General features: G+C 56.2%; 1 protein-coding gene across 1 annotated transcript in view; it reads left to right on the top strand.

The window, feature by feature from the left end:
* The window catches only part of PKP1 (plakophilin 1), a 50,311-nt gene extending 24,758 nt beyond the window's left edge, over positions 1-25,553 (top strand). The window contains exons 3-14 of the mRNA XM_045080994.1: positions 5,987-6,381; positions 8,771-8,915; positions 9,820-10,027; positions 10,852-11,029; positions 12,306-12,420; positions 14,061-14,216; positions 15,043-15,219; positions 16,488-16,641; positions 17,019-17,205; positions 17,820-17,904; positions 21,353-21,459; positions 22,646-25,553. Coding sequence (XP_044936929.1) covers positions 5,987-6,381; positions 8,771-8,915; positions 9,820-10,027; positions 10,852-11,029; positions 12,306-12,420; positions 14,061-14,216; positions 15,043-15,219; positions 16,488-16,641; positions 17,019-17,205; positions 17,820-17,904; positions 21,353-21,427 — 1,875 coding nt within the window. The 3' untranslated portion in view covers positions 21,428-21,459; positions 22,646-25,553. The remainder of the gene's footprint in view (positions 1-5,986; positions 6,382-8,770; positions 8,916-9,819; positions 10,028-10,851; positions 11,030-12,305; positions 12,421-14,060; positions 14,217-15,042; positions 15,220-16,487; positions 16,642-17,018; positions 17,206-17,819; positions 17,905-21,352; positions 21,460-22,645) is intronic.
* The last annotated feature ends 1,033 nt before the right edge of the window (positions 25,554-26,586 follow it).

Below are 26,586 nucleotides of genomic sequence, written 5' to 3' on the forward strand. Positions count from 1 at the left end.
AGGATGCTGGGGATGGAATCATGGGAGAGCTCCTCCCCGCCCCGAAGGGCTCCCCAGCAGGGACCCACCCACCACCACAGCCTCCAAACAGAACAGGTCTGCTCTTTGCCTGGATGTCAGGGTTTTGTGAGTGGTGCGCAGCTCTGCTCTCCACATGCTGCACAAAGCCACGTGCCAAAGAAAGAAAGGAGGACTAGCCCAGGGTAGGACCCGCTGCTCCCCGCCAGAGAGGGAGCAGAGCTCAGGAGGAGACAGGGAACGGCATTCCTCCTGCCCAAGTCCCACCTTTGGTGACTCAGGCCCAGCAGCTCTCTGCTCTCGATGCCTCCAGCTGCTGAGTAAGCAGCCATCTCTGCCCACACCCTCTCCCCCCAACCTCCTGTGCCCTGGGGCCTGAATGCCCCCTCCTGGGCAGCCCTTGCTGAGAGAGGACCTGTGCTCTCCAGTCCCCCCAGAAGAAGAGGAGCAGAGCTGCCACACGCATTGTGAAGCTCCCTCTCCTCCCCGCCACCCCCATCCCCCCGCCCCTCTGTGACTGGCCAGCTGTGCCCAGTCCTGACCAAAATCCCAGGAAGATGGAAGAGAGCATGTCTACTGCACCAGGGCCCGCAAATGGGCACTGAGGGGGGACCAGTAGGTACAAGGGGAGTAGCAAATGGAATCTGTCCTCAAGGCATTTTCAGTGTGAGTCCCTTCTCAGGAGGGGCTTCCCCCGGCCCAGGAGACAGAGGACCCCATGCAGTTGTGTGTGCGCCCCGCGCTCTCATGAGCAGGGCGTTGGAGAGCGCACTGCTGACGGCTGCCCTGCTGGGCACTGCGCTGGGTGTGGGACTCAGAGGGAAGAGCAGGGTGTGTCCTGCCGGAGAGCCGGTTTGGCCAGCCCCACCTTGCTGGCAGAAGCTTGGTTTCAAAATGGGCTAATAGCTGGGGACACAGACACTCTTTTCATCTTGGTCTGCCCAGCACATGCCTGACTCCTTCTGTCTGGTCAGCCAGAGCTGGAAAGGAACTCTCTAGGCTTGGCCAACCAGCTAATAAGGCCTAGGTCAAGGAGCAAAGGGAAGAATCCTGGACCCGCATAGCCTGAAAAAGCCTCACTGGGCCATCCTCACTGACTGGCTTGCCTCATCCAGAACCCCTCTGCCTTCCTGGCAGCTTGTTTCATTGTCAAGGACCCCCCTGTGGCCCATGGAGGCTGTGGGAACCCCAGTGCCAACCAACGGCCCTGATTTCCGTCGCTGGCACAGATTCCCGTGGCAAGTCAAGGCCCTCCTTTGGGCACTTCTAGTGAGGCCAGCCCTGCTTGAGGGCCCTAGGCACAGTGAAGGGTGTCTTTTCCCTGGAGAGCTTGGGGAAGATGACAGAAAGCATTAGCGACTAAAGAACACATAAGGTCACAATCAGTGGGGGTGTGCAGTTGAAGAAGTCTGGCTCTGGGCATGACAGAAATCTGAAGAAGGGGCCTTGGTTGAGTCAGAGCAGGCTCTGTGCAGATGACTGGGGAAGAGGTCTTCGAGAAACATAGCATTTGGGAGGAGGGGCAAGGAAAGCTATGCAGGATGGAAAAGAGGCTGGGCAGAAGCAGGATGTGGTCAATATCACCAGACGGCATAAAGGGATGTATTGGGGAGGGAAGAGGTGACTGGACAGGCAAGGGGACCAAGCTGATGAGTTCTTCTTGCAAGAAGCAGAGAGAGGAGCACCTGGGTGGCTCAGTGGGTTAAAGCCTCTGCCTTCGGCTCAGGTCATGTATCCCAGGGTCCTGGGATCAAGCCCTGTATCAGGCCCTCTGTTTGGCAAGGAGCCTGCTTCCCTTCCTCTCTCTGCCTGCCTCTCTGCCTACTTGTGGTCTCTGTCTGTCAAATAAATAAATAAAATCTTAAAAAAGAAGAAGAAGAAGAAGAAGCAGAGAGATACTGTGGACTTGTAAAGCACAGAAAGCTTTGTCTGAAGAAGGTCAAGTGGATGGCACCAGGGCCCCAAGGGCTGGGTTGGAGGCTGGCGGGAGGCGCTGGAATTGTCCAATAGTGACCTGAGGCTTACTGGGGCCACAGTCTGGGCAATGGGAGTGGGAAGGGAGGAGTCAGAAAGGAGTCTCAGTTGGAAGGACAGAAGCATGCCATCTCTTCCTAAATGACTGGTCACTGTCATGTCCCATGATCTTGGGCCAACAGGAGCTCCTCCAGTTTCGGGGCCTCTTCAGACTGAATGAGACTTTCAAGGGGAAACTGACTATGTTCAGTTCTTTGAGGCCCTGGGTCTTCGGCTGTGTTAGTTTAGTCACCTTCCAGGACTCAGTTTCCTTGCCTGCAAAATGAGGGGGTAGGCCTCTGAGCACTTCCTGACATGACAAGGAACAGGAATATGGTCTAGGGAGCATTCAGCAGGACATAAAATGCCACAGTTTTCCAAGAACAAAGGGAAGGAGAGAAAATAGGTGAATTACAAGACCTAAGTCATTAGAGAAGGGAAAGCAGAACAGGGCCTGGCTAAGAGAGTCTCCTCGCTCAGGGCAGATCTCTCTGTGCCACCTGGAAGGTAGTTCCAACTGTTGACCTCCTGAAGAGCCTCACTTGTCTTCCAGGTGGAGTAACATGTCTCCCTGGACACACCCTGGGCCCCCCCACCCCCAGCTGTCCAGCCCAGCCTACTCTCTGGTTGAGGGTCATCTCTGGCCCCAACAATAGTCAACTTTCTAGCCTCTGGAATGTTCTGATGTGTGATGCATGGACCATACCACACAAGGCTAGAGTTTCCCAAGGAAGCATGAGCTAACCAGACAAGGGGCGTGTGTTTGTGTCTCACTGTCCTTTGTATTCAAAGCAGAGGATGCTGCCAGCAGATCACTATCTGGGTATGGGGGTGTGCCTGGGAGACCCGGCACTGGCAGTGAAGCTTTCCCACCTGCTGTGGGCACCTGGGTGCTCACTCCCCTCGTGTTTTCCGCTCCGGCTGCAGCTGCTCGCTCAGGACCTGGAAGGGAGGGTTTGGAAATGTGTGGGGGCATTCTTGCTAGTCATGATGACTGCAAGGCACGCTAGCATTAGGGCTCGGGGGCCAGAGGCAGCGCAACATCCTGTCGCGCTTGGGGGAGCCTGCACAATGAAGAATTGTCCAGCCCCAAATGCCGACAGTGCCCACGTAGAGAAACACCACGTCATTCCATTCCGTCATGGAGCCGTACAGGAGGGCCTCACTCCTCTTTCTGAAACCTTCTGAGGCAGGTTCTGTGGCCATTGGGTGAGACTAGTGTGGGGCTCTGAATACCCGTTTCCTGGACTGGCCTGGACTCCCAGGTCCGTCCCCGTCAAGTGTCAACCTGGTGGCTCCTTAGGTCTGGCTGTGGTGAAAGGCCACCCACGGTCGGATCCCAGGGATACAGATATCCGAGGGATACAGATGTGCCTACTAAACAAACATTTAGGTCACGCACTGTCCTACAAACATTCATTCACTGGACTCTCCCCATACTGGGTACAATTATAATCCCAGTTTTACAGATTTAAAAAAAAAAAAAAGGAACTGAGGTGTGTTGTGTTCAAGTGAGTTGGCCAAGGCCCCCCCATCGGGCCGTTGACATAGTCAGGGCTCGGCCTCGGCAGTGTAGCTCCAGAGCCCGTGTCCTTGACCACTGAGTCTGCCTCTGCCCAGGGAGCTGGACGAATGGCCTGGAGTCCCAAACCTTCAGCCTGATGGACAGCAAAGGGGAAAGGTCACAGGCAAGGAGGCTGGTGACGGCCTGCTTTGTCTAAGCTTTGGAGGGAAACCCTGACCCCCGGACTAGGACAGGGAAGGGCCTGGCAAAGAGGAAGTGTGGTCCCCACTTGTCCAAGTAACAGTAAAGTGACGGGAGTCACCCAAGGCTCTCCTCAGCCTCCAGCAGCCATAACACAAGGAGCTGGGGTGGGGCTCCCGGGAATGGGTGATGCCACTAAGATGCGGCTGTGCGGGGAGGGCAGGAAATGCAGTCCCACAGGGTCAGCCCTGCCTTCTCCACCACACCTGCTCCCCGGCGGGTGCAGCCGGCGCCCTTCCCCGAGGCAGCCCACCCTCGCGGAGACTTGGCAGGATGGCCCATTGCTCCTTTTCCCAGCACAGGAGCGGCCCAAAGCCTCTGTCAGTCTTCATCAGCATGATCACACGGTCGCTGGGTTGGGTCCAGGATGAGCGTTTGTACTCCTCATCAGGTGTCTGGGCTGACGTCAGGAGTGTCATTTACTGAGAACAAGAGAGTTCCTTGTTGCATTTCCATTTAAGGCTTAGCCCGCCATGGGAGTGCTCAGCCTGCCCTGCTATCATCACCTTCCCCCACCTTCCCCCACCCCAAGAGGATGGAGGGCTGAGGCGTGTGGCCATGGGCCTGAAGCAGGGGAGGCCTAATCGCACATTTTGTGCAAGGTGCACATTCCGTGTCAAAAATGCTCAGAAAATTGCCTCCCTCCCTCCCCTCTGCCTGTTGCTGTTCATTTCTGCCTCCCCAAACACCTGCACACCTGTTCCCTTTGGGGTGGGCTGGTTGGACCCAGTTTAGGGAAGAAAACTGTGCCCCCCCCGAATGCCCAGCTGAGCATGTAGGTAGAGGAGATGAGAGCGCCATTGTCAAGGTGAACAGTTTGTGGCTTCTGACTTTTGGATGCCACTTCTGACTGGGACCTTGACCCATGGGTGGTTTCCTGCTAAGACTCTCCCGGAGCGGGTGCTGAAAGGGGATGGGCCAAGAGAAGGCCCTCCCCAGCCTTGGGTGGCTCGATCTGGTGTGGAGGAGAATAACCCAGTTGTCTAACCACCTCCCTCCCCCCTCAACACACACACAGGGGGTGAGGCAGGCAGCCTCTGGGCGGCTAGGCTTGGCCCTGGCTCATCCCAGCATAGGTGAGGTCCAAGTCAGCCCCTGTGTGGAGACACTTCATCTCCACAGGCCCAGTGTTACCCTCTAGTCTGAGGACAAGTCAGAGCAGGCAGACCCACCACCAGCCTGGGAGCTCCTGGGAAAGTCCCCCTTCGACAGATCCGTTCCGAGCTCCTTCCCACAGAATCTCCAGCTTTGTAGGCTCTTCCCAGGGAGGCTGCATCCCCAGGTGAGCTCTCACAGAGCCCCTGGGGGTTGCCTCATTTCCGTATGTTTTCCTGTCAGACTGAACCTCTGCCTAGCCTCTCCCTCCTGCAAGCCTGACTAAAAACCCAGGAAGCCCCCCTCACACCCAACTCTAAGCCCCTGGGCCTAACTCCATGCACACCGGGGCTCTTGCCATAGAAGGCCCAGGAGCAGAAGCATTTTTTTTCCCTCTGGCCTGCGAGGGGTTCCCCTGGAGGGCCTGTTACCCTTTGCTTCTTGCCCAGCACAGGGGAGGCAACACGAGGAGTTCAGCAGGGAAATAACAGTGGTGAACAGTCCTGGCCAGAAAAAGAGACGTTTCTCTCACTCTGAGTACAAGTGGACAAGGAAGGTGGGCCATGTTGGAAGCTGCCGGTATCTGGGAATGGCACAGCGCCACAGGGCAAGGACTTGGGGACGCAGGGGCAGGTCCGGTGTCACCCTTCCCTCCTGAGTTAGAAGTCCCCGTCTTCTCTGGGCCTCCGAATCCCCACCTGGCCAGGGCCATCCACGTAGGACTGGATGAGTTCCTGCACCCCCATAGTAAGAAATGTGTTTTCCAGCCCAGCCCAGCCCACAACACAGCACGCGTCTCTACCTCACGCCTTGCACTCTGAGGGCTTCCGTTCCAGCATCTACCACGCTGTCCTGGTTTTTTAAGCGAGAGTCACAAATCGGCTAAATGGATTTCACAATCCATAATGGGTCACAACCTGCGGTTTGAAAAAATAATATGTCAGATGATGAGGCCAAGAGGCCTTCCACTCTGAACGTCCTGGGGTTCCATGAACGTTATTACGGAGGCCAGGGAGGATGGGGTCCCGTGGCCAGCTGGATCCAGAAGCCCCGGTCAGGAATCCCCACTGAGCCTTCCCTCCTTTCTCTGACCAGATCTACAACGGGACCCTCAAGCGGGAGAATGACAACAGGCGTTTCAGCTCCTACAGCCAGATGGAGAACTGGGGCCGGCACTACCAGCGGGGCCCCTGTCCCACGACCGGCGCGGGCAGTGACATCTGCTTCATGCAGAAGATCAAGGCGAGCCGCAGCGAGCCTGACCTCTACTGTGACCCCCGGGGCACCCTGCGCAAGGGCACGCTGAGCAACAGGGGCCAGAAGACCACCCAGAACCGCTACAGCTTCTACAGCACCTGCAGCGGCCAGAAGGCCGTCAAGAAGTGCCCTGTGCGCCCACCCTCCTGCACCTCCAAACAGGAACCCGTGTATGTCCCGCCCATGTCCTGCAACAAGGACCTGTCCTTTGGCCACTCAAGGGCCAGCTCCAAGTAAGTGCTGCCCGGCTGGGCAGGGGGCCAGGGTGGGGGGTCAGGGTGGGGGCAGACTGTCCGCCTGGCTGCACACTGATGATAGAAAGGACCACCTTGGTCCCCAGAGTTCCCTTGTTCCTGCCTGGGGGCATTCCTGGAATGGACTGAGGAAGTCTTCAGTGTGAAGGGGGAGACAGAGTCCAGACATTAACACAAATGCTTGGGGTATGTAGGTTCTAAAGGGTCACAGGTTATGAACAGAGTGGGGCTAATTAGAGAAGGTTAGCTAGACCAGTGGTGCTCCAAGCGTGTGCCTCAAAATAGTAGTGACAGCATCACCTGGGAACATTTTTGCGTTGTCCCCAGACCTACTGACTTGGAAACTCAGGGAAAGGCCTGGCAACGTGTGTTCTAGCAAGCCCTCCAGGGGACGGAGAGTTTGTGACCTTAGGCATGCAAGTCTCTGTCTGTGTTCTGGAAGAGCAAAGGAGTGTCCCCAGATGTGGCCAGTGGGCAAGGGGGCCATGTTCCACCTTATAGGACAACAGACAACCAGGACAGACAGACATCGAAACTGAGGAACTGGATCTAGAGCTGAAGAACAGAGGATCTCTCTTGTCCCTCGACCCTGAAGGCCCAGGGAGAATGAAGGAAATGAAGCACGTGTCCTGTAAAGATCCACAGGCCAGGGTGGCTTGGGGATGGGACAGGGTTCTAGGGGTCATTGGGCCTGCCCTCCAGGGCTCAGAGCTCCATAGACCTCTAAACTGTTCCTTATCACCACCTAATGGTCATTTATTCATTTATTTGGCAAACATTTACTAAGCATCTACTATGTTTCAGGGTGTGTGGTAAGTGTAGGAGACACAGCCAGGAACACACAGCCCAGAGCTATCCTAGAGCCACACACTCACCTGATAAACTTCTCTTTAGAGCTCCAGGAGCTTTGCTTCGTCTCTAAACCTCATAGTCCCTTCTAGACAGGTGCAGGAACTCCCAAGGAGGAAACAAGGCACAGAGACGTTAACTCACCTGCCCAAGGTCACACAGCTGCTGCAGCACCCTGTGTTCTTCCCCAGTCTGTCGCACTGTTTCGATAATAAGCTGAACTCCATTGTAAAGTTGGACCTCTTCTAACTACTCGGAGGCCATCAGGGATATTTAGGATGAGTTGGAGAAGGACTAAGAAACCCTTTCCTATGGAGCAGGACTCGGGGCGGCAACAGGCCCTGGCTTATTGCCCCAAACCAGAGGCCCTGAGAGGACAAGGTCTGGGCAAGACACGGAAGGGGATGTATGATGAGCCATTTCGAGCTGACGTTTGACTGGCAAATGAGACATTTTCTCAACGCGGGGCAGGAGGGCTGCTGATAGAAAACCAGAGAGCTCTGCTCCATGGGAGATTTTTCCCAAAATGGAGTTAGGATGCCACGCTAAAGCCACGAATATTTAGTGAGCATTTACTGGCAGGACTGAGCCCGGTACCCATGAGAAGGCACCTCTAGAAGTGCTGAGGAGATTCCTGGTGGGGTGGGGCTGGCTGCCCCAGGAAGGACTGCCCCCCGGAACTCTCCCCCGCTGTTGGGAACCAGGACACAGGCAGGTGGAAAGGGCAGCCCGAGAGTTGACATCACAGGAGCTGGAGAGGTTCCTAGAAGAGAGGTGTCCTTTCCCTGGAATGTTCAGGGAAGCGGGACTTCAGCGAGGCACATGTGTTATGAAGGGAAGGGACACGGCCACACCTGAGAGCCATGTGGGTGCTCAGTGGAAAGATGAGTCTTGCTGGAGCCGACCTCATGAGGGGCTGGAGCGTGGGCCAGAGGGCAGAGCAGAGCCAAACGATTAGATTGAAACGTGAAATTTTTTTTGTGGCTCAAAAAGGTTGACTATCAGCCATTTCATACGGTCCAGCTTAACCCGTGCCCTTGGATATTAGTCTAAGCAGTCTGCACTTGAACCTGCAGGATGGAGAAGGCACTGATGGGAACAACTCAGCAAACTAGGTTTTAGGAGTGCTAGTCTGGTAAAAGGGAGGAAATTTTTGGATGGGGGAGCTTGGAGAAGAGAGCCAGTTGTGGGGGTGTCTTGCTGTAGTTCCAGTGAGAGTGATTATGGCCAGAAGGAAGGCAGTGGCTGTGAGGGTGGGAAGAAGGAGCAGATGTGAGAATTGTTATGTAAGAAAATTAGCTGGACTTGGGGAGAGATGGAGGCATTGATGGTTGGATAGAGAGAAAGGGAAAATGGAGGAAGGATGGATGGATGGATGGATGGATGGATGGATGGATGGACAGGCGGATGAAGGGGTGAGTGGGTGGTTGGATGGACAGGCTGTGGCAGCTTGGGCACATGGGGGGAATTCTGAGCCCCAGTCTACCCTGGAGCCCACCCCACTGCCCATTGCCCACAGGATCTGCAGCGAGGATATTGAGTGCAGTGGGCTGACCATCCCCAAGGCTGTGCAGTACCTGAGCTCCCAGGATGAGAAGTACCAGGCCATCGGGGCCTATTACATCCAGCACACCTGTTTCCAGGATGAATCGGCCAAACAACAGGTAGCTGGCTGCACACCTTCCTCCCCCTGGAGGCCTGGGCAGGAACTGGGCGTGTCAGCCTGACCCCATTTAGAGATGGGTGGGGGCATTTGCGCTCGCTCCTTCTCACCCGGCCTGGCTGCCCGGGGCGAGGAGCGTGCTTGGCATCGCCTAAGATCACAGCTGAGCATCTTAACCCTCTAGTGAGTGGACATTAGTCAAGCGTGTCTCCCCTACTGGTCACATGGAAGAAATAGTCATGGGTTCAACAGACATGCCCTTTCTCAGATGCCACTAGAAAACATGACTGCTTTCCATCCTTCAACTCCCCTCCCCACCGTCTGTCTGTCTGTCTCTGCCTCCCTGCCTCTCAGTCTCCATCTCTCTCCCCCTCTCATAGCTGATCCTCTTTCTCACCACGCGTTGTTCTTGCCTCCTGAGCCTGGCTGGTGGGAAGGACGCCTCTGGGGCTCTGCAGCTCAGCCCAAGGGTGTAGTGCCCTAAACAAACGGGTTTTCCAAAAATTCCATGATCCACCCGCATCCAAATTCCTGCCAGAGGAGAAGGAGTTCCCCTGGGAGGGTCTCTCTTACGTCTGTCCTGGTTTAGGATTTTGAAGTATATTTTTATCTGTCTCCTCCTCTGGTCCTCACTGCTCTATTTCAGAGGAGGAAAGTGGGGCTCAGAGCAGAGGGGCGCTTTCCTGAGGGTCTCCTGGCGAGGAGGTGGGGGAGCTTGCCTCTGAATCCATCTTGGCTCCTGGTCTGGCCCATTGCTATGATTCCAACCTGCTCATTCATGTTGGTTGGCTTGAGTATTTCTGAACTGACAGTAGACTTTGGGTCTGAGAAGACTCACCTTGAGCAGAGCCATGAGATCAGCCTCACCTCCCTAACTGGGCAAGACGGCCCCCTTATCCCGACAGGTCTATCAGCTGGGAGGCATCTGCAAGCTGGTGGACCTCCTCCGGAGCCCCAACCAGAACGTCCAGCAGGCTGCGGCCGGGGCCCTGCGTAACCTGGTGTTCCGAAGCGTCACCAACAAGCTGGAGACCCGGAGGCAGAATGGGATCCGAGAGGCTGTCAGCCTCCTGAGGAGAACTGGGAGCACTGAGATCCAGAAACAACTGACCGGTAGGGAGCCCCTGCTGTGGAGAGCTCGGGGCTGGGGTTGGCAGGACTGCTGGCTGCAGTCCCAAGATGGGGTGTGGGGCAGCCCCTCCAGGCTGGCTCAGAGCACAGCCATGCAGACTTGACCTCAGGCTGAGGTCTTGGGAGCCTCCATGGTACTGACCTTGGCCAGATTAGTGGTGTCCAGATGGTGCATACCTGCAAGGGGTCAAAGTCTTTCTGAAGATAGAATGCAAAGCATGGAAGGCTAGTGCCCAGACAAGACCCTTGTTCAGCAGAGGCTGGGATCTGTAGGTGACAGGGAGAAAGGGAAGTCAATGAAAGCAGGAACTAACAGTTCTTAACCATCTTCCTGTGTCCAGACAATATGGTAAGCACTCAGGTCAGGGGCACAAGAGACAGAAGAAACTATGAAACCCTCAGACTGGATGGGGAAGATGAGGCCAGGCACAGAGTAACCAAGATCAGTATTTCTGGAATAACTTTTAGGAAGAAAATAGAATTAGAAGACTCTGCATGCTAACATTTATATAAAAAACCATGAATCAATCCAGTGTTTCTGATCACCTTCCCTATTCATAATTTTGACCTAGATAAAGAACTCTAGATGCTCCCTGCTCTCACAGAACCTGCAGTCTTGTTGAGACGCTGGGAAGTGGGCTCAGGAAACAATCAGACACTAAGTGAAATAAACCAGGCCTACTTAGAAGGTGACCTTTTACTAGGATTCATTTGCCAAAGCAGGCTGGAGGCTGGAGGGTGGTCCCCTGTTGCCTGGAGTCTTCCTTGGCCTGGCATGTGTTGAGTTGACTGTCCCCGACCTCTAGGGCTGCTCTGGAACCTGTCCTCCACTGATGAGCTGAAGGAGGAGCTCATCGCCGATGCCCTGCCCGTGCTGGCGGACCGGGTCATCATTCCCTTCTCCGGCTGGTGTGATGGCAACAGCAACATGAGCCGGGAAATGGTGGACCCTGAAGTCTTCTTCAATGCCACAGGCTGCTTGAGGTGAGAGAAGAGTATGCCCATGGAGTCTTTTGGCCCCAGCCCTGGGCTTTGCCCAGGCAGCCCCATCTCGGGCAGGACCAGCCAGGGAAGAGAACATAGAATGCAGTCTGCCTGGCACTGGTCTTCACGGGCAGACTCCAAGAAACGGAGCCCCAGTATTTCTGATGTCCCTGCACCCAGATAAGGATCGGGACTCCATGACCTCCTTTAAGGGACCGCAAATGACTTCTTAGAAATCTAAGAGTGGAAGTGCCAGATCTGAATACCCAAACTGCTTCAACCATTTCCCTCTCCTCTGTTTCCCAAAAATCCATTTCTGGTACTATCTTGAAGAGTGTGCTTTTAGACAAAAGGCGGCTGATGGGCTCCTAATGAGTCATTTCCCAGCCATGGTGCTAACTGCCACATTCATCGGCATGAAGATGGCACGGCTCTGCCCAGAGTCTCCTGCATCCCCCCTTGGCAGGGAGGAGGGATGCGGGTACGCTCGCTCCAGGAGTGCAGTTACAGGCTGGGTTGTGGGTGCTGGTATGGAGGTGAAGCCGTAGAACGGATCTCCTTTGAGGATCATACCCTGCTCTGATGGCGTCTGTCTCCTCCAGCTCCTGGATGCTGCAGAGTGAGGGGTGCGGTGTTTCAGCTGGGGCTCCTCCCTGTCAGCCTCCAGCAGTGGGCTCCAGTGAGCAAAACTGGGGTGTTAGGGACCTGATGGGCTGCAGGGCTATTGGTGGCAACAGGAACCACACTTGGCAGGCACCAGGCAAACAGGCCCGGAAGGAGCCCGCTGCTGGGGCAGAACACAGCTTCCACAGGGACGGGGCATGTGGCCCCAGCCGAGCACCCCTCAGCTCCTTTCCCAGATCTAGCCCCTGGCCCCACAGAGAAACCGGGCAGGGGAAGCTTCCAGCCCCCGTTAACAGGTGCCCACTAGTGGTAGCGCATGTGTCTTGGGGTGCTAGCTGCATTAGAGCCCTCGACGGTCATAAAAGTTACAGGCCTGGGGCCCAGGTGGGCGGAAGGAGGGGTGGAAAGAGCTCAGTGCAGATGAGAGCCCGACCAGCCTCCGCCACGATGGGGCGGAATGGCCTGAATTATCTTTCCTTACTTCTTCCTCGTGCCTTTTGCTCTGCTCTCGTCCTACCAAACCTCCAACCTTATCCCCATCCCCTCGGGCCCCCTTCTGCCACCTGCTCTCCTCCCTGCGTGCCCCCCAACCGCTCTCCACCCCTACCCCTCCTCCCCTGCCTCCTCACCCCCCCTCGGCTCTCTCCCGCAGGAACCTGAGCTCTGCCGATGCGGGCCGCCAGACCATGCGAAACTACACGGGGCTCATTGATTCCCTCATGGCCTATGTCCAGAACTGCGTGGCCGCCAGCCGCTGTGATGACAAGGTGAGCGCACCCAGGCAGCGCCCCACTCCGGCCCTGGACCCCAGTCCTCCTCTCGGTACAGCACTCCAAGGCCCAGGGCCTCCCCAGAATCAGTGAGGGCAGCTCCTTGGGCTCTAGGTCCTGGCATTTTTCTCTCCCAGGCTCCACGAGGCAGGTCTGCCCTTGAGGTGGCCTTTAAGGTATGGTCCAGTGACAGGACAGAGGCCCAGAGAAGGGCCGGTGAAGGGGACGGCTGGCTGCAGAGTGCTCTGCTTGCCGGGGAGAGTGGTTACAGGGCAGCTCCCCGTCCCTCAATTAGAGGCTGTGTGAATGGGGACACTTGGTGACATCTCTGTTCCTCAGTGTGCACTTTATTCCAATGGAGATGATCATATCCTGTCTGCCTCCTGGGTTGGTTTAAGGCTCAGTTAGTTCATAAGCAAGACTCAAAGTGGGCCTGTGGCCAAGAGAGCGCCCCGTGAGCCATTACTGTCACTAGTGCCAAGCCCAGCAGACGGCCCCGAGGAGCCCCACTGATACCCCAGGGATCCTACCTGCACCAAGGCTCCCTCTGCTACACTGGTTTCCCACTGCCCCCCAGTGAGGCCACTGGCCAGACTGCCCTCCTGTCCCCTTTGAGCTTTGGGACACACTAGCACACATAGACAGGGAAAATCATGGAGGGAAGAGGAACTGAAGGCTGGATGTTTCCATCACGGCAGGACAGCAACTTGGGAGAATAGTGAGTTCCCACAGTCCCCAGGTGACCAGGGGACTCTCTGCACACCATGGGCTCTGGGTCTGGCATACAGTTTCCCAGCGGCCTGCTCCTCCCCTGAAAGTAACAACAGGGCCTCAGGAGAGAGACAGTCCCGTGGAGGCTCAGCCAGGTCCCAGGGGTCGTCATGTTTTCTTTTGCTGCGGATGCAGCATCCCCTCTACCTGTGTGACCCAGACCCAGTGACTCAGAGTCCCTTAAATCCTAGCAGGGCCATTGGACGGTCAGTCTGCTGGCCCAAACAGCAGCCTGTTAACTGAGGACAAAGGCAAAGGCCTAGGAGAAGCTGCCACAGCCAAGTCCCAGGTGCGGGTCTCACTGCCTGTGTGGACTTGGGATGGTTCAGCATCTCTGCTGCTGGAAGCTGAGGACGAGCCAGCTACAACACAGGGCAGGCGTAGGGCTTTGGAACCTAGATAAGTCCAGCGGCTCCCGAGGGAGAATGTGTGAGAACAGAGGTGTGTTCTTCAATAGCCCAGCCCGACCACTGGTACCGTGGCTGTCACGCAGAAGCGGTGCCGCTCTCTGTCGTATCCTCCTGTGTGGGGGGCCCTGTGACAGGTACTTCCGGGTAGGCCTTCCCAGGAGCCCTGTGAAGCAGGTGACTTCAGTCCCATTTTGCCACTGAGAAAACCGGGGCCTGGAAGGTAAAGCAAGCCCCTCCAGTTCACGCAGCTAGGAAGCAACAGACCTGGGTTCGAGTCCAGACCCCAGGGAGCATGACAGTGGGAGGGAGATTTTCACGCAGGCCCGTGTTCCTCTGTCCTGAAGCCACTGAGGGGCTGTCTCTCTCTCGTGAGCAAGGGCGGTGGGGGAGCCCGGGATGCCATCGGGGTGTTGGGGAGGCCCGGGCTCAGGTGCCACACTTCTGCTTGGCCCCCAGTCCGTGGAGAACTGCATGTGTATCCTGCACAACCTGTCCTACCGCCTGGACGCCGAGGTGCCCACCCGCTACCGTCAGCTGGAGTACAACGCGCGCAACGCCTATACCGAGAAGTCCTCCACGGGCTGCTTCAGCAACAAGAGCGACAAGACAATGGTGAGTGATGGTGATGACAGAGTCAGGGCCTGCTCCCCACCAGGCAGCCCGCTGGACTCAGCTGCCCGGCGCCTGCTTTCCTCTCTCCCTCAAGCCTGAAACCAGCAAGAAGGGCCAAGCCCAGGCCGAAGCCCTGGTCTCAGGCTGGTGTCGCGCTCCAGAAGCTGAGTAGAGGGCATTCGTCTGGTCTTCAGAGGGGATCTGTGTACTTGAGACTGTAAGACCTCAGACTACCCGGAGGTCAAAAGCTCCCGCCCTCCATTGGCAGAGCTTATCCTCTCTTACCTGTGATTGATAAGCTTGACCCCATCTTGTCCATTTCCCTGGAAGGTTTGGAGGAGCCAGGACTCTAAGCCCTCTCTGGCCTGGTTCCCACCAGATCCCAGGCCTCCCAGGTCCCCCAGAAGCAGGAGGGTGCTGTGGAGGGAGGGTCAGTCTTCCCCACTGGGTACAACTATGGAAACTGGGCTCTGGGCCACACCTGCTGGCCCAGGGTGGGTCCGGCTCGGAGTCTGACTCTGGGAGGGGAGGAAGGATCATGGTGTGAGACCCAAAAGCAGCTGGAAAGTTTGGGCAGAAGGTGGCCAGCAGCACACTCCCCGGGATCCCAAAATTGTCCTCTGCCTCCCTCGGAGACCGCCCGAAGGAGCAGGTCCCCTGTCCTACCTCACTTCTGCGGAGCTGCCGTAGTGAGAAAAGGGACACCAGGAAGGTGCTTCCCCGGTCCCTCCTATCAGGACCCAGGACCCTAGAGCTGGGAGGCACACAGAAGGCTTGGGTTGGCTCCCTTCCCAAGGCTCCCTGCTGACCTACCCTTTGTCCTCAGAACAACAACTACGACTGCCCCCTCCCGGAGGAGGAGACCAGCCCCAAGGGCAGCAGCTGGCTGTACCATTCAGATGCCATCCGCACCTACCTGAACCTCATGGGCAAGAGCAAGAAAGATGCCACCTTGGAGGCCTGCGCGGGGGCCCTGCAGAACCTGACCGCCAGCAAGGGGCTGGTGAGGAGTGGCCCCCGCCCCACCCCCATTCCTCCAACTCAGGGCAGGCTCGGCTCCCTTCCCTGTTCTCCCATGAGCACGTCCCCGGTCTGAGTCCTAGCAAACACCTGTGGCCTGCAGAGCTCGGTTCTGCCTGCACGAATAGAGACAACGTCCTATGTGATATGGGGGAGATGAGGGAGGAGAAATAGCCCCGCCCTCTGGGAACTCCCAGGCCGTGGCAAAGCAAACCCACTCCTGCAGGATTCTGTCTGTACCCACAGAGCCCCCTTAGCGTTGTGATTCCTGCCCCCACGCTGGCCCTGTCTGGGGTGGAGGACAGGGATGAAGGGTATGTTTGTGGTGGGAAGAGTCTCTTAGGTGTTGAACTGGCAGAGGGAAAAATAGAGGGTTTGGAGCATGAACAGATCTAGAGGGAAATGTGGCAAGATCAGCAGAGATTTTAAAACCAAATATAGTTTGGAGGACACGACGGAATGGCCCTGAGCCATAGGAGGCCTGTTGCAATCAACAAGCATTTAGATGGGGAGGCAGCCAACAATCCTTCATCTTTACTTAGGACAAAAGAGAATCAGTTGGAAGCAGGACCAGGGTGAATTGAGGTAAGGAAGGAACTTTCTTGACTATGAGAGGATGGGTCTAGGGGTCTTCAAGAACTCCAGACCAGCCGGGACCAGATTACAGCCAGGATGGCTTTGTTGCTAGAGCTGGCCTACTTCTAGGGGCCCCTAGATGGTATCTCCAGGTGGGCATGGACCCTCTCCTACCCATCTTTGTCCTAGGCAAGTACCCAACAAATATGCGTTGGTTTCCCCGGAGGTAGAAAAGTTGGAAGGTGGTTCGATGCGTCTTTAATTGACAAATATCACTGACCACGAGGTTTCACGCGAGCAGACACAGCTGGGACATGTCAGGAAGGCAGAGCTGAGACCCACAGCTGAGCAGGGGTATCTGACCCTTCTGTTAGACTGGGAGCCGATTCAGGGCCCCGGGGAGCAAGGGGTCTGAGACTACCCTCTCATCACCCATCTTGCCTCCAGGCTGATCCGGGAGTAGAGCTCAAGGTCAGGAGAGGTCGGGGTGCATTTCTGCCTGGGTGCTCTGTCTGTTGCCGGCGCATGAGCAAATTTGTGTCTCTCTTTGTCCGCACTTCCAACACGGAAGAGAAAAGATTCTGGGTTTTTTTTCATTTGGGATTACCTGGCTTGCTTCCACCACAGTGCCTGGGAAGCCACAGGCTAGGTCCTCACTCGGCCCTTCTTCCTCAGATGTCCAGTGGCATGAGCCAGTTGATTGGGCTCAAGGAAAAAGGCCTGCCCCAAATCGCTCGCCTCCTGCAATCTGGCAACTCTGATGTGGTGAGGTCCGGAGCCTCCCTCCTGAGCAACATGTCCCGCCACCCTGTGCTGCACTGCGCGATGGGTAAGCACCCTCCACAGCATCTGGTCAGCCCTCTCCCCGGGGCCACCAGCTAGGACTTGGCAGAACCCCGCTTTCCAGAGCCTGCTGGAAGGTCCCCCTCTAAATTTTCCCTCACATTCCAAGAGGGGAAACTGGCCCACGAGGGGCATGGAGGTAGGAAAGGGCAGGTCCCCTGGAGATGGGGGTCTGGGGTGCAGGTGCGCAGAGGTCCCATCTGGGTCCTAACCCCTTACTTGGAGCTAGAATGGAGGCTTGAGGGGTCACCTGTCTAGGAATCTGGTTGAGGGCAGCCGGGACTCTGGCCTCAGGAGGGAGCCCCTCAGCGCCTCTCTCCCTCAGTCATCTGAGCCCCTGCCTTCCAATGCTTTCTCTCTCAGGGAACCAAGTATTCCCAGAGGTGACCAGGCTCCTCACCAGTCACACTGGGAACACCAGCAACTCAGAAGACATCCTGTCCTCAGCCTGCTACACTGTGAGGAACCTGATGGCATCCCAGCCGCAGATGGCCAAGCAGTACTTCACCAGCAGCATGGTCAACAACGTCATCAACTTGTGCCGTAGCAGGTGGGCGGGGCAGCGGGCGGTCTCCTCCCCAGCCCCCCACACCCCCTCACCATTCACCCCACGCAGGCCGTCCTATGACTCCCTGCAAAGTCTCAGAGGCAAGGCGGAAGCAGTAGCTAGAATAGACAGGAGAGCCAGGGTGGGGTGGGGGCGGGGGGAAGCTTGGGTGCAGAGAAGTTCCAGAAGCCAGGAGCACTGTGGGGCTGAGTCCAGCAGGCAGGTCCTGGGGCTGCACAAAGGGGACAGAGGCAGTGCGTTCTCCACTGCGGGTCACCAGAGGACACTGGATCCTTAGAGCATCAGCAGGAGGCATGGAGCAGCAGACCCTACATGGGGGAACTTTATTCTGCTCCAGGGGATTTTCTCCTCCCCGGACAAGGGCTGGGGGACCTTCCCCCTTACAGCCCGCAAGGAAAATCCTAGGATACCTCTAAGTGGGCAGGGCCGTGGGGTCCTGCCCACTGCGCAGAGCGAGCCTGATGGGGCTCCTTTCTCAGGCACCTCTGGGGCCTCCCACGTCTCTAAGACCTGAAGGGGAGGGAAGGAGGGAGGAGGGGGCTCATTCTCACGCCTCCCTGAGTCTCACCTCACAAATGAACTTCCTGCCTGCCCAGTGCCTCACCCAAGGCTGCAGAAGCTGCCCGCCTCCTCCTGTCTGACATGTGGTCCAGCAAGGAACTTCAGGGAGTCCTCAGACAGGTAAGGGCCCACACTGTTGACCCCTCCCCAGGAGACCCTCCTGCACTGCCCCTGCACGGAATCAAGTCCGAGTGGGGCAAGGAGAGAGAGGCAGAATGGTCCGCCCCACCCCATGGGGGAGAGGGAGCTATACTCCAGACAGAGAGAACCAGAGCTAAGAGACCAATGTGTGTGACGATGAACTTGATCACACTCCGAACAAACCCCTAGGCTAGAATTCTGGGAGAATGCCTAGTGCCCAGAGGGCAGAGGGAATTGAGAAAATGTGATGTGCTCTGTGGCTGCAGAGGGGTTTGATTACAAACCCCTTGAATCTCTGTGAGAGTTTGCCCTTAGCACTGGGGAGCCATTGAGGATTTTAGGTAGAGAGTGTCATGATTAAAGCAACATTTGGCAATCTCCCTCATTGCCAGGGGCAGGGCAGAGGGGACCGAAAGATGCTGGGGCAGTTGGATTTGTCCAGTGGTGACCCTCACTCCTCTCTGTTCTCAACGCCTCCCAACCTCATCAAACACAAAGTCCTACCTTGGGTCTTAGTTCACCAAACCTCTCCACACCGGCCTCTCCCACTCCTGTGTCACCATTCTTTAGACAGAGACGTCAACAGTGCTGAGGCCAGAACAAGGACAGGATGCAGAAGAGACAGACTGGCCAGACTGACCATGCTCGAGTGCAAGCCTGGAGAGCCTGTGGTCACATGCGCAGAAAGAGATCGGTTGGGGAGAGGCCAAGTAGGCTTTGTGGGGAGAGGAAGAGCAGTTCCAATTTTAAGAGGTCAAGTCTGAGGGGATTGGACTGGGGTGCGGGGGTGGGACCTGAGGAGAGAGGCCAGGCTCCCACCAAACAGGAGCACAGGGCAGGTGGAAGCCCCAAGAGCAGGCAGGACCATCATGGGGCACAGGTGTGTGGGTGAGCCTTGGAGAATAAGGGCAGAAGCTTGGAGAAGACCTTCACCTAGGGGACAAAGATAGCGAAAGACCAGGAGCCAGGAGGAGCTGTACCACCTAGCCAGGAGGGGGCTGCAGCCCATGTGGGAGGAGAAAGTCCAGGAGCGGGAGCAGGTGAGTGGCAGTTCCGAGGACCACTGAGGCAGCTGGCAGGATGGAAACCAGGGAGGCCCCTGAATGCGGCGATCTCAAGTCCCAGGCCACAGTAAGAGCACTGTTGGCAAAGCAGGGGAAGCCCTTGGGGCCCCTGCCATGGGCACGGAGGGATGGGGAAGGGGAGAGGTGGAGGTGGGCAGAGGGGAGAACCGCTCTCCTCAGTGTGGCCCAGAAAGGGGAGAGAAAAGGCATGGGTAAAAGGCCCCTGTTTAATGACAGAGGGGACCCAAGCATCTCTGTCATGAGATGAAGAATGGGCAGAGCAGGAGACAGTGAAGGGGCAGGAGGATGAGGAAGACCACAGAACAGAGAGGCCACAGAGGGTCAGGGATGGCCTGATCATGTAGGAGAGGAGATGGGAGGACACCTGCCCTGGGGCAGAAGGAGGAACTAACCCTTTCTCCAGCAGGGCAGGGAGACAGGAAGGACCAGGTGGTCAAGGTCGACTGGGGAAGTCTGAAGGCCACAGCCAGTGGTGGTCCATGTCCTCTGTTGGACAACCCAGTGCTCTTTCCTGGCAACACCACGGTGTGGGCAGGCTTGGCCATATGACAGCTGCCAGAGAGACTCCATAGAAGGGAGGCAGGTAAAGAGACTGGGTGAGAACTTCCTCAAGCTGTTCCGTAGTGGTCCAGAAAGTTCAGCTCACCCAGAAATACTGACACGACACCCACCCTAAGGCCCCCAGAGAGTCCCCTTGCCAGCATGCTTGTGTTCAGTGTCAGTGGGAACCAGCCTCGTCATCCAGTCCCTGTGGCTCCCTCTAGCCATGCTTCACAGCAGCTTGGACATGACAAGGGTCGTGTTTCTGTCCCCAGAGCTCCTGCACTTGCACTGCCCCCTGGGTCCTTGCAACCACAGTGAAGCCAACCGTGGGGCTTGGTTGCACCCCACAGAATGGGAGTTTGCCTTGATGCTGTGGGTCAGGGCAGGAGCAGGGCTGGGACCCAGGAATTCCCACTCTTGGGCTCTTTCCACCAAATCCAGCCAAGCTCAACAGGAACGAGCAAGCCGATCTGTAGGGGAAAAACCAACGTCATATGATTCAGGCCCAGACCAAGTAGGCCTCGGGCTTTGAACCACCTGGTGTCTGGATCTCTCATGTTCCCACAGGCCAGTGAGAGCTGACAGACTCTCAGAGCCCTTCTCAAGGACGTCTGGGCCCTGTCTGCTATCCCCATGCACTCCAAAGCATTTATTGAGCACCTGCAGTATGCTGGGAGACATAACAGAAACAAGATTCTGTCACTCCCCAGCAGGAGCTCAGGGACTGGTGGGGCTGCAGGTGGGAGAGCAGACAGGTAACCCGAGCCCATGGCACGGCGCCTCCTCGCTACCAGCACCAGACGCCTCTCTGGTGGACATGTCCTCGTTGCCGAGAGCTCGGTCAAGACTTGGGGGAAAAGAAAAAAAAAGAACAGGGACAGTCAGAGGGAGGAAAAACAAACAGCTTTTCTTTTGTTTTTTTAAAAAAATATTTTATTTTTATTTACTTGACAGAGAGAGATCACAAGCAGGCAGAGAGGCAGGCAGAGAGAGGAAGGGAAGCAGGCTCCCTGCTGAGCAAAGAGCCCGATTCGGGGCTCAATCCCAGGACCCTGAGATCATGACCTGAGCTGAAGGCAGAGGCTTTAACCCACTGAGCCACTCAGGCGCCCCACAAACAGCTTTTCTAATCTGACTTTGGTTATCATTCTGTGTAGAGAGTAATGAATAAGAGCTTAAATCCTTATGCCTTAATTCAGATTTCTGAGGATCTGCCTAGGATATTCAGAAGCGCTGGTGGGAGCCCAGACACCAAGACAGTTCACTGACCCATGGATGTCAATGGCCTTATGTTTGGTTGCACATTTAATCGGGCCAGGTTTAGCCCAGACACACATATCTAATGAATCCAGAGGGCTCTGGCTCAAGGCCAAGGACACTCTGGGAGGGCCTTGTCTGGCTCAAGGTCAAGGACACTCTGGGAAGGCAGTGTCTGGTTCAAGGTCAAGGACACTCTGGGAGGGCAGTGTCTGGTTCAAGGTGAAGGACACTCTGGGAGGGCAGTGTCTGGCTCAAGGCCAAGGACATTCTGGGAGGGCCTTGTCTGGCTCAAGGTCAAGGACACTCTGGGAGGGCAGTGTCTGGTTCAAGGTCAAGGATACTCTGGGAAGGCAGTGTCTGGTTCAAGGTCAAGGACACTCTGGGAGGGCAGTGTCTGGCTCAAGGTCAAGGACACTCTGGGAGGGCAGTGTCTGGTTCAAGGTCAAGGACACTCTGGAAGGGCAGTGTCTGGCCCCATGGGAAGTCACATACTCTCACCCTAGAGTGTTTCACGCAGTCGCCGTTTCTTTCCCCTGCAGCAAGGCTTGGATAGGAACATGCTGGGAAGCTTAGCCGGACCCAACAGCCTCAGGAACTTCACCTCCCGATTCTAAGAAGGGGCTGCCCCAGCAAGTACAGATCGCAGGTAAGGATCGGCTTCCCCAGGGCAGAGGCACATCCAGGATGCCTGCAGCAGCCTCAGCTGGTCTCAGAGGGAGAGGCCAGGCCTGTGCTCCCCAGGGGCACAGAAGAATCCTTTGATCTGACAGATAGCCTAACTGTGGCCAACACAAGGCCTATGATGACAGCTGTATAGCTACTCGGTCAGGGCGCCGTGGGCTGTCCCATCACAGTACATTAGGGATATATGATGTCCTGATAACATCAGCAGGCCAGAGGTCTGGGCAGAACTTCTAGGTAAGGCTGTGTAGGTTACACACTGCACAACCTAGGTGGTGCCCTACACGTGGATATGGTATGAATGCCCCCCGCCCTGCAGTGATACAATATGTCAGTCTGGGTTTGCACAGCTACAGCTCACTTTGTTATCCTTTTCATAATTCACTTTCCAGTCTGCACGTGCCTAATGTGGATAAGCTTATTTCCAGCTGTTGATTCCAGGGACCAAAAACTCAGAACCAGTATCTATGACAAAGGCCTGCAAGCCTTAGCTTCCAGTGGCATCACCTGGTGCTTCCTAAAACACACACTCCTGGCCCCAATCCCAGCAGTTCTGACTCTGGAAAGTACATTACTAAACAATCATCCCAGGAGTTTCTGAGGCAGGTGACATCACCAACATTCCCTAGAGGGTCACCAGAGATGGCCTTGGTGGGGAGCCATCGCAGAGAGTCGGGGGCGAGGACAGGGCCTCCTGACCTGAAGGGAACTTCTCAGCACCCTGGCTCTGTGCCGGCATGCCATCACCTGAGAAGTGTCCTGGTGGGGGAGGTGGCTGTGACTGTGGTCCAGGCGAAAGTAAATACATCAGACACCTTCTCCTGGCAGAAGAGCTTCAACAACATGAGGATGAGAAAAGAGAGAAGAAAAAAGTCAATAGATTCTCAGCGAGGGAAGTCTGGACCCTCAGCGCTGTGCGGGGCCCAGTGCTGGCCCAACAGGGTGGGCGTGGTGGGAAGGCACAAAGCCGACACACTTCTGGTTATCAAGAGCAACCTACAGATGTGTCAAGGGCGACTGGGAATGCCCTGGCTGGCCTGGGGGCATATCCTGGTGGATGTGGGTGAAAAGGGGGGGGCAACATTGGCTAGACCTACTGGTGTGGGGGTGTCTCCCTGGAAATGCTGACCGGATGACCTCTCCTTTTCCAGAAATGATACAACCCAGTGGAGACGACCTCAGGCCTTGCTGGAAGGGTGATTCTTCGCACCCTGTGCAGTTTTGGAAAAGTTCCACTGCAATTGAAAGCAAACCTCAAAACTGTGGCTGATGGAAATATTTTTAGATTTTTTTTTTCCTTGGGGGAACTGGCAGGCAAGGGGGGTTGGGAAGGGTGGGCGGGGGGACTTTCCTTGACTTAAAGGGGCTTATGTTTCATGTCAATACTTCTTTCGCTGAGAAATGGTATGTATATATATATGTATAATGTAAGTGTGTGTGTGTGCACGCGCGCATGCTTGTGCGTGAGTGCCTAAAAGCACGACCACAAACTTCAAGGAGCTAAGTAAGCCGCTTCTGCCGCTGATGAGGTGGCCAAAAGGACTCTCACTCTCCCACATTTCTTCCACGACTTGTGCTCTTGGTTGAGCTGTCCGTAGTTCCCAAAATGTGTCATGCCAGGGCAAGGGGCTCGTACCAGGGTCGGGTCCACGAGAAGCCTCGAGGGAACCATCCCTGGGGCAAGGGGAGGTGGGAGGGGGGCGTAACTGGGGCCGGGGTCCTGCCGGGAGGGTGGTTGGCAGGGTTGTTCAAGTTCAGCTCATAGGAAACTTTAGTTGTCTGATCACGCCTCCCTTCCCGTAGGGCCACAGGACCTGGGGCTGGATGGGGTTGGGGCTCCAGGGGACGGGCAAGGACAGTCACGCTTGCTTTGCTATCTGAAGTCTGCTCTGGGGGCGTAGGAGCCAGAGGGATGGGACTGGCCACGGTCTTGGGCTGCACACCTGTCAGAGGGGGCTCAGCCTACAAAGCCCCAGCCTTCGGGGGCTTGTCATCTGTTTGTTTCGGGAGAAAGAAGGCAAAATGGTGCTCAAAGCCAAAGAGCTATTTGGAGAATGGCTGTTAGGTCTTCATATCCCTGGTGGGGAGGGGGACAGGCTGTGTTGGACAGGCAGCCGTGCCAGGCTCCTGTGGGACAGCTGGCGGCTTGGAAGTTAACCAGGAGCTGACTTCCCTGCTGAGACCCAAGAGAGGGAGTGTTCTGGGTCTCAGGACACTTGGAAGGTGGAAATTTGGATAGACCAGGAAAGGAAGCTGTCACTTCAGGGCACCAACAAGCCCCAGCCCAAGGCTGATCCTACCTTCCCCTGAACCCCAGCCTTCCCATCTCCACTGTCTTGGGGAAAAGCACAGAGGATGTGATAGAAGAAGCTTGTCAGGGGCACCTGCCACCCCAACGCCCCAGACTCTTGTGCATTTCAGAGAAGTAGTAATAGAAGGACCTCCCAACTCCCTAAGGGAAAGCTCGCTGTCAGCAGCCCTCGGTGTACGCTATAGGGTAGAGCAGAACATGGGTTCCCAAGGCTTCCTGACGTCTGCCTCCATCTCCCGTACTAACACTGTTGGTGTCAGCTAGGAATTAGCTGCCTGGTCCACAGCCTTCTCTAGAAGAATAAAAGGTGCTTCTCACTCTTCTTTCCTCCTCATCAGCCTCCCAGGCCCCCTGCTCCCCACCAGGCTCTACCCCCCATCCAACCCCGCTTCTTACCCCAGCAGTCAAAACTGAAAAGTACCCTTCTGGACGAAGGATGTGCCTGCTAAGGCATGTAACACACTGCGGCCAGACCTGTGATAACGGGCCGTTTAATCAGTGTCCCCTGCTGCTGTGGGTCCACGATGCCCTCCCCCCTTTTTGCTCATGATGGAAGGCCTCCTCCTGACTCCATCTCTCTCAGGGGCCACATGGGAGTGTGGTCCCACCAGGCCGTCCTGGGCGTAGGTTCTAGGATGACTCCTCTGGTGACCAGGGCTCAGAGGAAGTCATTTCTTTAAAAAAAAAAAATACATACAGAGCACCAAGATATGCCAGGCAGTGTTGTAAGCCCTCAGCATACATCCATGAACAAACAGACCACAGCCCCGTTTTCGTGCAGCTTACATTCTCAGAGAGGAAGGAGGACACATGGGGTACTTGACTGTGGGGATCCCCCTCCCAGTGTGAGTGGATTGTCCAGTCAGGGCGTGAGGGAAAGAGCCCACGACCAGTGAGTCTGTGGTGAGTGGCCCCCAGGGAAGTGCCCCTTCCCTTAGCGCTGCCCTCACTTCCTGCCACTCCGATCCTCGGCTGGAGTGGAGTGGGCCAGCTGGGCCCAGCCCTCTGCCTTGGGGAGCAGCGGGCTAAGATGAACAGTTAGGCCAGACCTGATTTTGTATTCTCTCTCGTGCTTTCTCTGGCTGGCCAGCTGGACCCGACACCTGGGCCTCTGACCCGTGGCTGTCCCTTTGGAAGAGACAGCACTGAGAGAGTCCTGAGGCTGCATTTCCTAAAGTCAGGGAGGAGGGGTTTGCCCAGGGATGGCTTGGTATCTTCCGCCCACACTGGCCTCACGCTAGCAGGGCTGACACCCCAAGCAAGGCATTCTAATTTGGGGCCAATGAGGAAGGGCATAGATCACTCCGTCTCTGCCTGTCCTGGCCCTGACCCCAGGATCTCCTGTGCTTCAGATAGATCTGGTCATTGACTGCCAGCAGCCTCTCCAGGGGGGCGGCCAGACCAGCGTCGCAGACCCCATGCTTTCCCTCATGATGCAGTGAAAGGTTTTCTCCAGATATGGAGACAGTGATAGTCTCTCTTGTCCACCCCCAGAGCCTGGCTGAAAGGTGGGATGGCCAGGAGGAGGAAGGCTGGGAGGATGGCATGGGCAGGGGGAGATGGGCAGAGGGAAGCCCGAGGGGTGATGCTGGAGGTATCCTGGAACCCATCTAGAGCCCAGCCTTCCCTTTGCCCCATGTTTGTATAAGGACCTCACGCTGGCCAGGCCCAGTTTCCCTGTGTGATGCACTATGTATTTGCTTTTGTGGAAATATAGGAAATCAATAAATTGCTGGCATTTCTTTGAACTTCTTCAAGCAGTGGATTATTTGGGGGTGCCGTTGAGGAAAGAAGAGCTGCTTACTCACTCCCAGGCTCTACTCTCACTGAGCCTGTGCCAGGCTAGGACTGAGCACCACCTGAGGGAGACGGGGACCACCACGAAAAGGTGCCTGCCCCATGTCCGCACATCTGAGCCCCACAGGGGCTCCATGACACCAGCACCCTCCCTCCAGTGGGAGAGAGTACGCCCATATCACAGAGCTTGGAGAGGGGAAAGGCGCCCCACCCATGAACGCACCAGGCAGAGCAGCTGCAGGGAAAGGAACTTCAAGGGCATTAGAAGAACCCAAGTTTATTGAAAGTGCATCCTACCTGCGTCCCGTATGGGGTGCTTGGAGCATCACAAAAGCAGAGGATGCAGTGGGCCTCGGCCACAAGAGGGCCATACACCATAGACCATACACCATAGACACACATGGGGAACTTTCTAAGACACAGCTGGTAAATTCCAAGTGGTGGTCTGGACATAACCACTGTAGGCCATCACTGAGTGTCAGGGCCCTCTGGGTGGGGAAGGCTGAGAAAGCTGAGAAAAGTGTTAAAGAGGAGCTCTTCCCAGCCCAGGAAGAGCCCAGCTCTTCCTGTGGTTCCTGGCATGGGCTCTCTAGAGATCCATGACCCTGACTTTCTGGGCCATCTCTGGGCTCCGTAATGGTCAGGGCAACCAGGAAGGAGAGTCTGCACCTCAGCGCAGGGAGAGGAAGGTGGCCTGTCTATGGCCTAGATTGTTAATACACTCAGTCTGAGGCCCTGGAAAATGCCTTGAGACCTGAAGACATGTATTGGCTCTGAGGTGTGAGCTCCAATTACAAATTCAAAATCAAGGAATGTCAGATGGTTAAGCTTTCCCTCCAATAGTGCACACACACAAACACACAAATTACATGTGTGCTGCTCTCCGAATCTTTGCAAACTAACACCCCATGCAACCAACACCCAGATCAAGAACGAAACGTTACCAGCACCCGAAGTCCCCACTATCCGGACTTGTAACACCGA

This window comes from Mustela putorius, unplaced genomic scaffold (genome assembly GCF_011764305.1).
Source record: "Mustela putorius furo isolate JIRA1106 unplaced genomic scaffold, ASM1176430v1.1 tig00000508_pilon_pilon_pilon, whole genome shotgun sequence".
Lineage (NCBI taxonomy): Eukaryota > Metazoa > Chordata > Mammalia > Carnivora > Mustelidae > Mustela > Mustela putorius.